General features: G+C 43.5%; 1 protein-coding gene across 2 annotated transcripts; it reads left to right on the plus strand.

Moving 5' to 3' along the window:
• Window positions 1-3,412: 3,412 nt before the first annotated feature.
• Window positions 3,413-9,996, plus strand: nell3 (NELL (neural EGFL like) family member 3). Of its 2 annotated transcripts, none has more exons than XM_026180825.1 (5): window positions 3,413-3,604; window positions 3,715-4,384; window positions 4,965-5,524; window positions 5,857-5,923; window positions 6,108-9,996. In XM_026180825.1, the coding sequence occupies exons 2-5, from the start codon at window positions 3,745-3,747 to the stop codon at window positions 7,637-7,639; spliced, it is 2,799 nt and encodes a 932-aa protein (XP_026036610.1). In that variant the 5' UTR covers window positions 3,413-3,604; window positions 3,715-3,744; the 3' UTR covers window positions 7,640-9,996. The 2 variants fall into 2 exon arrangements, with proteins under 2 accessions (XP_026036610.1, XP_026036609.1); XM_026180824.1 differs by having other exon boundaries at window positions 3,413-3,548.
• Window positions 9,997-10,970: the final 974 nt, after the last annotated feature.

Consider the following 10,970-nt stretch of genomic DNA (forward strand, 5'->3'; position numbering starts at 1 on the left):
GTGCTCCTTATCGGCACTGTACTGTAACTGTGCCAACGGGGACAGAGAGGGAGAAATCATAAATGTGTTGTGGCTTCTCACAAAGACTTCGAGGGTGACTGACAGCCACTCGAGCAGATTGGGACTTTTTTTTTTTATTGAAAGAAAAAAGAAATGCCTCAGTTGGATCGAGAGAAAGGCTGAATCAGCGGGAGGAATGTGACGGGTCTTGGTTAATAATTCACCTCGCTGAAACTGATTTACAGCAAGTCTGTAGACAGGAGTGGCACGCTGTAGTGGTGAAAGACACTTCAGCTGGGCTTTACTTCTCTAAATTCTTGTTAGAAAATACAGTCTCCTAAATGAAGTGCATTATTTGCTGTACAACCTCTAACATACCTCCTAAATGTAAGCAGAGTGCACTAAAATATATTAATTAACATGAAATCTTAGCTTTTATTGTTAAAATCAGGAAGAATTGTCTTAGGGTAATGGTGTGGTGCAACAAAGTCGGTTATCTTTAGGAGGAACCAGGGAGAGTTAAACTGTCAAACTATGAATAGCCTCTGGCTCTGTTATCTGACCGTGCAGACACAGATAGCTGTATTTATTTGCATTTCTCCTTGAGTCATCTTGGGAGGCCAAAAACAAGATTTCTGGTCTCTTTTTTTATCCTCTTTCCACCTTAAAAGGAATTCACATACAATATTAAAAAAAATGAATTCGATATTATGCCTAACAGAACAGATTATCTTGATCTTTACTAATATTAACACTTCTATGTCCCATTTCCCCTCAAGACCAGCCTGAGCCGTGACAGCAAAGACAAACCACTGTGGCAAAATCCCGTCATCATATGGTAAATCTGAGCACCACGAGGGGGAAACCAAATAACCTTGAATGCTTCTAAGAGTCTTTCATGACTCGTGATGTATTAAACAAACACCCTGGGTACAAGCATGTGTCCCAACCACCCTCATTTCCTCATTCTCTCAGGGTTTGACAAACAGATGGACACCAAAGGCAGCCTCCCATTAGCTCTAAACATCTCCCAAACACAAGCACGCCAGTGCCTCGGAGAACATTTCTCAAATAAATACACTGATTAACAGTTGTGGAGCTCGGCAGCAGAGAGCGAGGGGATTTTTTTGTCTGCTCCACTTTGCGTTTGCGCTCTCCTCGGAGACTGAGGGTGGTCCAGGAGAGCTGATTCTGATAATGGTTTTTGCCAGCATATGTTGCAGCTCATACATCACAGCACCGAGCCAAGAAGCTGAACGAGATTGTTATTTTTTAGTTATTTAATCAAACTGTGCGCTTAAAGGGGGCTCTGCAGTGTCGAGCCTTGAGTTCTACTGCACAAAGAAAAGTCTGTCGGCTTGAAAGTTGCAGAACTGCATATGGTAAGGTGTGAGGTGTGGAGCATTCTTTTTAGCCATTAGTCTGCATTCTGAGCGCTCCAACACACCTCAAGATGCATTTCTTGTGCCTGGGCACTAAAAGGAAATGGGGTGATAATGACAAAACCAGTGGGCACCTTGCAAAACGATATGTAGTGCTGCAGAGGAGAAACTGTCACTGAGCTGATGTGAAAAGTGATGCATGCAGGAGTCTTTTAGTGCCCTCTGTTTGTTCTTTGCTGTACTGTACATGGCAAACATGACTGAAATCAGTGGGAGGTGTGAACCTACCAACCTGCAGTTATTTTCCCCACTCCCTCTTTGTGGTGCAATGATCAACACCGCAAGTTTGCACCGGGATAACGAGCAACTGCTAGCTGGATGTTTTTGAATGCAAGAACATACGAATGGATTCCTGATACAGCCCTCCTTATTCTGCTTGGCTGAATTTATTTGCCATCTGAGCCCAATAAATGAGTACAATGAGGTTTGCTTTTGTTAACATGGGCTAGGATGACTGCTGTGACTGGCTGAGTCAAAAACGTGAGCAAAAATGCCCAAAATGTGACACGGAAAGACAAAATCAAAAGAGAAAAAGGCATGATTATGTTATAATAAAATCATAAGGTACATTTTTACCAGCATTAAACTGTTTAATTGGACAGTGTGACTTCTTTAATCAAATTTACACTTCTGTGTGTTATAGAATACAAGCTTTACAGTAAATTACTGCCATTTGATTGGCCGTCATAAGCAATTAATTAAGTAAATGGTAAATGGTAAATGGCCTGTATTTATATAGCGCTTTACTAGTCCCTAAGGACCCCCAAAGCGCTTTACATATCCAGTCATCCACCCATTCACACACACATTCACACACTGGTGATGGCAAGCTACATTGTAACTTGCCATCTGGGCACCTTTCGTCTTTACTTTGAAGATGAAAAGTTGCACTCTGGACGCAGCTACTTGTCTTTCTTGAGTTCTGCCTCGCCTCAGCTCCTCTCTTCTTTGCACCAGATGGGTACAGGAACTCTTTTTGATTGAACATTTTTAACAGCCACCCAGAATAGAAACGGTGGCTGGATGTGATTAATCGCTACAGGAGCCTCATTCACAGTGGCCCCTTTCCTTTGCTAAACCCTAACTCTGCTGTCAGTCACACAAACACTCTAAACCACATCCACACAAACATGTCCACAACAATCAAAGTCTAAAGACAAAATAACACCTCAGAAACCCTGAAACAATAATCACAAAACGTATAAATGAGTGATGTAAACTAAAACATGTACATTTCTAAGAGTCTGTGCCCATGATGCTGTAAAATGTCCAGCATTTTGCTTTAAATATTCTGAAATTTGGCTAAATCTTGAGTTATTCAGTTAAATATGATCATACAACTTTTGCATCTATTCATTTGGCTCCTGGACCTTTGAATAAGACAGTAATATCAGAACTGCTTAACTAATAACATCAATGCAGACGTCATCCTCAGATAACCTTATGTGCTTGTGCAGAAGCACTAAAAACAAAAAAAGGAGAGAAATCGGGAGCGAGTCCAAAAACCAGATGTGTTTTTCACATTCCTGACTTCTGCCATAGGTCTCTTCACAAAAGTTTGACCTCTGCTCGCTTTGTCTATAAAAAGGGTTGACAAGGCCAGCGCTAAAGCATGAAGGACGCTGGGTTGAGGAACCAGCAGCTGTCTCAACATGCAGGGTGTGCTAAACAAAAAGTACTGTATGTTTTTGCAACTCAGAGGGCCACAGGGTCAAAGAAAAGTCAACAGTGAGCAAAGTCAAAAGTGAAGAGATGAGATATAATTAAAATACATGTCATTTTTTCCCCTTTCGTTTATTTGTTTCAGGTTGAAATTAAGGATGTTTCAGTTTCAGGCATCAAAAATGTCATTTTATTCTTGTTCTTTCAAAACCTTTTAGTTCAGAGGGAAACTCAAGGGAGAGGAGAGGGTGAAGGGTTAATTTGTAGCTGGGGAAACCTGATGCTAATTAAGTCTCAGGAATGCCACATACACTGACATTATAGTGCAGAAGCCCTCAGAGTGGGTCAGGCATGGAGAGAGCCGGCAGTAATGCGTGAGTCCAGTGTTTTTACTCCTTTGTGACGGTCGGGAAAAGCCAGCCTCACTAAACCCTGGAGCTGAAGGTAATGTGCACAGATGAGCTGCCAAGTCTGTAAAGTTTGTTTCAGTTGTGTGAGAGGTGGGTTTAATCGAAAAGGAGATCGGTGATGGCTTGAGTTATCACCTTTGAGATTTTTTCCTCCAGGTTTTCCATTTGGGACTCTTACCTCACGTTTCCTTCTTTTGCAGGCAGAGTAAGCCCACATATTAGATGCGAAAATGCTTTTACTGACATCTCTGCTGTTGCTGCAACTCTCCTGGGTATCGCTGCACAACGCCGCGCAAGCTGTAGCGGAGATTTGCCGGGGGACGCACTGCTATGGCGGAGACACCGGCGATCCAAGACCGTGCACCGGGGCGCACTGTCCGGGGAGCCGATCTTCCAGACCCCCGCGGCAGTTTAACCCGTCAACGCAGGGGAAAACGGCTCATGTAGCCGCCGGCCAACACCGCGTGTACCCGAGCTCTCCAAGAGCGGCATCGGAGACTTTTCCAGGCGCCCAGCTGCTACTGCGCGGGCGGCACAGCGACGGCAGCACTCGGAGTGCGCCTGAAGTTTTACCTGCAGGATGCACCGATGCGGAGTGCGCTGTTCATGTGAGACAATTTCAACCCGGCAATGACACCAGGGACTGTAAAGGGATCGAGTGCAGACTGCCGCTGAGGATACGGCCAAAAGCTCGAGCAGTGGCTTGTGTGGGAGAAGGATGTCTGGCCGGTTCAGAGGAGAGCGTGCCTCCTGTACATCTGTCGGACAGAGCCGCGCAGTTTCTGGGGGATTTTCCGGAGTTTGGATATCCATCGTCGGAACTTGGCGCAGCGCCTTTAGGTGTCCAGCTTACATGTGATATCAAGCCAGGTCTGCTATGTTCATCAACATTATTTATTTATTTATTTATTTATTTATTTATTTATTTATCTATTTAACATTATATTATAAGTTCCTGCATGCCAGGAACAAAAACAAAATGCAGACATGCACATTGTGACTCTTGACAATTTCTTTAAAAGTGATATGCTTTTACTAAAAGGTGGGTGTATATAAATACCTCAAATGCATGCTGCCCTTTACTGACTTACAATCTCTCACACAAGAGTGTTCTGGAGACAAATGACAACTTTGTTGACCTTCAGCCTCCCCCCACAAAAAAGAAAGAAAGAAAAAAGATACCTGCAGGGCAAAGAGTAGCTGGACTGGAAAAATGTCTCAGAGTCAATTGCCCAGAAAATTTTGAATGCTTTGATGTGGCTCCATACAGGAAACTTTTAGTAGGCTACACTTGGCTGCGGCTGGCTATGCAGCTGGAGTCACAGGCTGTTCACACTTACTGTCAGCACTGTTTGGAGAAGTCACACCTCAGTACAAGGCTTAACGACATCTAATCGATTTCTTCTCCCTGTTTTTTTCCCCCCTTCACTGTGCATTTATTTCATGACAGGGGAGAATGAAGTTCCTTCAGAAGATGCCCTCATCTTGCACCTCCAGCTGTCCAAGGGGCAGGAGAAGCTTGTGGAGGCCCTGAGAGCCCAGCAGATTATCATCCGTGATCTGCAGCAGAAGCTTGCTGACCAACAGGAGGCCCTGCTGTCACAGCAGCGTGAAATCCTGGAGCAGCAGCAGCGAATGTATGAGCAAATGGATGTGGTGAAGGCCCAGTACGGTCTCCTCTCAGACACCTTCAAACAGGTTTCCTTCCAGGGCCTGAAGGGCGAGCTGCAGAGCTACTTCGAGAGCCAGCTGGCTGGACTGCAAAGCCAAGCCCGCAGCCACCTGCAGAAATCCTACGCCGTCCACAAAACGGACATCAACTCTAAGGTGATGGATGTGGTTGGGGAGGCTCACTTTCCTCAGCCTCTCCTGGGATGTCCTTCACCCTGTGGATCAGAGGAGTACTGTGACTTTCAAAAGGACCCAGCTCGGTGTGAAAAGTGCACCATGTGTCCACCAGGTTTCTTCCTCATCTCACAGTGCTCTCCAACTGCGGACAGAATGTGCCAGGTATGCCGTCATCTGATGTGTCAAAACAAACTGAGAGCAAAACAGGAAAAAAAAGGAAACAAACAAAAAAAAAAGTGTGAAGCGGTTTTAGCTGATAGTTGAGGTTTCACATGGTGGTTTCCAGTTAGTGGTTCCCAAGCATATGCCAGCATATGCCAAAATCTAAACATAGCTGATGTGGAAGTGAGAATGTTTATACCTTTGAGCTTAGATGGCTCATCTTATCTATTTCCTGATCAAGCATAAATGCTTTAAAGAATGTGTCAGTTAAACCTACTTATTGATGTACAGGATACACTCATGGTGATACTTTTAATTTGCATGACTTGCAGGACAGAGACGAATGCCTTGAATTACCAAATATTTGTGGAGAGCGAGTGAAGTGCCTTAATACTCCAGGTGAGTTCGCAGTGCTTATTTTGCTGATAATTAATGAATCCTTATTCCTTATTTTCACTCTGATATAGAAAAACTTCCCACCAGTTTATCTAAAACGTTATTTGCGCTGAGAAAACAGCCATACTTTACTGAGCTACGTGTCTATGCAGCTGTCAGAGCCTGTTTGGACCTTTTTATTTTGCAGGGGGATTCAGGTGTCTGGGCATTTCTGAGAGAGACGCAATAATGGGCTTGTGCGGTCATGAATATTTCTACAACCAGGAGCTGCAGGAGTGCCAGGCCTGCTCTGACTGTGACGGAGAGCCTGTCACTGTTCCCTGTACAGCAGTCAGTGACACCATCTGTGGCCAGCTTTCGGAGACCCGGCTCTCTGAGTCTTGGATGGCGAATGTGGTAGTTCCCCCTGCCAGATCATCTGGCACCCACATCTTTCCTGGACTTCAGCTAAACATACGAAGCAAAGAAAAAAGCGATTTGCTGTCCAACCAGGTGGGCCAGTTGACCTTCCAGCAGCACGGGCTGGTGTGGTTGGATCATAACTTTGCAATAAAGCACAGTTGCAGGAACTTCCTCCAGTTGGGGATGAGGCTAAATGGGAGCCAGGAAGAGGAGGGTAAGGACCTCAGCGGTGTTCGCATCGAACAACCGGATGGGAAGTATTTCCAGGGGGTCAGCGTCAGTACCGGGGTGGAGGTGGAGCCTAACCACAGCTTCACACTGCTGTTGAGGAGTCCAAATCAACATTGCAATCAGAGCAAAGATCTTCACGTGTATGATGCTGCAGGGCCCTCTTTGAGTCTGCTCTGGTTGTCTCATGATACTGGTGCTGTAGCTATGACAGCTCAGATGTCCCTGCTGATGCACTACCAGACCAGCTACCGCCCAACTTTCCGCATAACCTCAGTTTCAGACCCCTACATGATCAGCCTGACTCATGACAACCGTGGGGTACGCTTCACCGAGCGCGGAGTGGTCAAGTTTGTCCTTCAGCAAGCACTTTACTCCATGGGGCACACCTGCGTTCGAGAGGGTTTCTCCTTGATTGCCTATATAAACCGCAACGGAACCGGCCAAGAGGTGATGCAGGCTTTTAAGACTGGCGTTAATTACAGGGACACTTCCATTACACTCTCAGGTGCTGTGAGCGTGGACAGTGGAGACATGCTCAACTTTGAGATCACATCCCCGTCTCAGTGCAACGTCCGCTATTTTGGGGACAGCACTGGAATCAGTATTTTGAGTCTTATCTGGATTCCTTCAGCAGTGTCGTCAGCCTTTACGGCTACTGTGTCCAGGACCGGTCTTCCCTTTGGAGCGGTGAGGAATAAACCTCTATTGTTCCAGCAGATCAGCCCAGATACACCACAGGTCCACTTGGCCCGCTCTGGGGAGCCAAACAGCCGGAAGAACTTTATATTCCGTGAGAAAGGAACAGTGAACATAGCTCTCAACCTCAAGCTGATCCACTCTTGTAATATAGTAAAACTCACTCTGCAGCGGGTAGGGGGTCAGGGCAAGCAGGCTGGTCCTGTGGCTCAGCAGGTGTCAGGATCTATGCCTGAAGGAAGCGAGTGGGCCAGTGTAGGGCTGAGAGCCTCATTTCAAGTCCAGAATGGCACGGCTCTGTACGTCACGCTGGACTGCATCCGTGGACGAATTAACCAGATAGCACATGAGGGCGGCACTAACATTTCAATTCTCTGGGTGGCAGTGTGATCCAAGAAGGGGCTGAGCTTTTCTCATCATCATTTTGTGGAAAAAGACAGTTTTGCACATGTTGAAGGACAAATACGGGCTAATAAAATGTAGTCTTCTTTTCCACATATCCTGTCACATTATCTTTAATGTATATTTCTGCACCTGTATAGACGTTTATGATTATTTGTTTTGTAGGGTGTAACACTTAGATGCTAAAAGTACTGCTTTTTGCTTGAAGTACTTCGGCTGGTTGAGCAGTGACCAATTCTACATCAAATGTCTGAATGTGTGAGTGTGTGTTTGTCTGTATGTGTAAATGGTGTGGATACTTGGAAATGGTGCTTATGTATGTCTGTGCATATGTACACACACATTGGCATGTCTACTTTTGCGTATGAATCATTTAATATGTATATATTAATACTTAACATCCATATTGTATTAAACCTTTTTGTATTGAATTATGAGGTTGTTAAAGCAGTATTTTAACATTTGGGGAAATGCAGTGAACCATTTTCTGGAGGGCAGTTTCATGAGTGGACCAGTGCAAACCTAGTAGTTAGTTAGCTTAGCACAAAAACCTCAAACAGGGGAAACAGCTGACCTGGTATTAGCCAACAGTATGGAAATGTATTAGCATCTCTAATACACAGCAGCATTTAACCAAAGGAACATCCCCTGCTTCATCCATCTGTGTCTACAGCAACCTGCAGGACCACCTCCAAGGGGACACCCCCTGCAGCAGTTAAATATCTGTGACTCTCCATCAGTTTTTAGAATCGACAAAGCCACTTAAATGAAAGTTAAAATGTCTTCTTTCATCAGAAAGAAGTCCTGTTGCCTTTATTTCAAGCGCTTTAGTCATTCTAACCGTGTGAACCTTTGCATCCTCAGAGACACAGAAACTGTAACACCTTTAACCTATCAAATGTGTTAAGTCACAGCATTGCATTGTGGGGCACCCACACTTTGGCAGTTCTGTGGGCTAGCACAGAAAACCTGGAAGCATATAAATACGCTTCAGTTCCAAATAAAATGCAGGTTGTGGAGGTGTTATTTGCTTTGATTGGTAACTTCTTGGCTTGTGGAACTCACTAGTCAAAATCACTTGGCAAATGCTCAGAGTTAGGAAATAACCCCTCATAAAGCAGCTAAATTACACATTAGTTTTTGCTGAGTTGCTCCGTTAAGATGGATGTAGTCGTCTTGATGTCATCAACTGAACTTTTTAACTCTTGTTTAATAGGCTTTTTTGTAGGGTCTTGGCACCGTTGTGTTGGAGAAGTCCGGTTCAGTCACTTCTAGCTAGCAGAGATAAACAGCTAATAGCTCCAGCTGCCTGTGTTGGCATTCACATGTAGCAATTCAGTCAGCATTGCACAGACATCATGATGAGGCACCAACTTAGGATGTTATTAGTCTGTTTAAAGGACATCTAAGAAAACCAGTTTTTGCATGAGGCTGTGAACATCTCTACTGTGAACAAGTGTTTTAAGTGGGGAGTTGAAGCTAGCCTCGAGGCTAACTTGAGGATCTGGAGTTTCTGGCACTTCTACAGTGGCTTAATTTTCTCAGCCCTTGACGGCTCTGCTTTTTTGTTGTAATGATTAAACAAACACAATTTAACTTGTAAATTGTTGAGCTTTGACAATACTGGCAGGCTGTTTTTTTTAACTACTGCACAAAACCAAGCCAGCTGTTTCCCTCTGTTTCAGTCTCCGTGTGTAGCTAAACTAAGCTAATTTCATAGATAACACACCGATATGAGAATGCTATCATTGTTCTCATCTAACTTCCTTTCAAAATATGGTAATTTGCTGAAATATATAAAAAATAGTCTCGCCAAATCTATTGTAGTACCATTTAAAAGAGCAGGGATTTAAAAAAAATGTTGTTTTTGGTATTTATTTTACGAAACAGGACCTTTGTATTTTGCTGTGGAATGCATATGAATTGTTAGGTATGATAAAACAGTAAAAATATGTATAGTATGGAGTAAAGCACTGAGTAGACATGTAGTGATAGTGTCTACTTGTACACATGTAGTTTTGCGTAGTATTATGGAATATGCAAACATCTTCCTTTGTTATTCTTTTGCCTAAACGCTGTTCCTCTGTAAAGAGCTGCCCATGCATATCCCTCCTAATTGCCTCTGTGTGTGTTCTGTCCTCTGAACAATTAGGCATAATTAAGTGTTTCAGAGAGCTGGCAGCAAAGGCGCCGCTGAAATTCTTCACCTTTTTTCTCACTTCTTTGCACGCGGTGATATTTTTGAGGTGCTTTTAGACTCCCTGCAAGTTTCTTGTGGAACATCAGTGTATTTACAGTATTCTGGTTCAACACCAAATAAAATATACATATATTTTGCCATAAAAGGAATTGCTTTTTTCTTTTGAAAAAAAAATGTTACTTTGCTGGTTTTATTCCAAAAATATTGACTTGTGGATGAAAAACAGTTTTGCTGCTAATCCTCACCAGACGAGAAAGGTATTTTACAGAGTTATTGGATCATTGTAGTATACTGTATGTGAATGCGTAATGTGCCTCTAATGGATTCCTGTGTAGCCACATCATTGGACCTCTAATGTGACCTTTATTCTATCAACCCGAGAGTGATTTTATATTTTGGAACCACGTATCATGACAATCAACATTTCACAGTGAACAGCTATTAATTTCCATCAAATTGGCGGGTAAAAGTTTGACCTTCCGACAGTGTTCACTCAGCTCAACCTGAAACTATTTTTAAAACAGCCTTATTCGGCAGCAAAGGTGCCAAAACACCTGGAAAATCATACACTGTATTTTCCTCACAACTGGTCTTAATCAGCTTCATATTATTCTTCCATCTATTACTACCTATGGAAGGCCAGTTCTTTGACTTAAATTTAACAAATAGCCTATGAGTCAAAGAAGGGAGAGAGCAAGAAACAGGGGTGAGGGGGAGGGGGAGTCTGCATGCGAGAAACAATCAAATGTTTCTGTCGGCTGCCTGAATTGGAAACAGGTGTCTGGGCGCACCACTGCTCCAGATGTTTGACGCTGTAGATCAAATGAGACTCTTAGCACATGAAGAGTTTCAGAGACATCAGAGAGAGAAACAGGGACAGAGAAACAGAACAGGAAAGGGAAAACACAAAGGAGAGAGAGCTATGTGTGGATATTAAAAAACGCAAACTTTAAAGTTCTTCCACTTCTATATTAGCAATGAATTTTAAAAAAAAGTACAAAGTGATGAAACTCTTGTTCCCTATATTGCTTCTTTTTGTTCCTCATAGATTTGTGTTTTTGTGGTTTTGTTTTCACTGTAGCGCTAACAAATTCCCCTTCAATCAACTTCCAGGAGTCG

This window comes from Astatotilapia calliptera, chromosome 9 (genome assembly GCF_900246225.1).
Source record: "Astatotilapia calliptera chromosome 9, fAstCal1.2, whole genome shotgun sequence".
NCBI lineage: Eukaryota > Metazoa > Chordata > Actinopteri > Cichliformes > Cichlidae > Astatotilapia > Astatotilapia calliptera.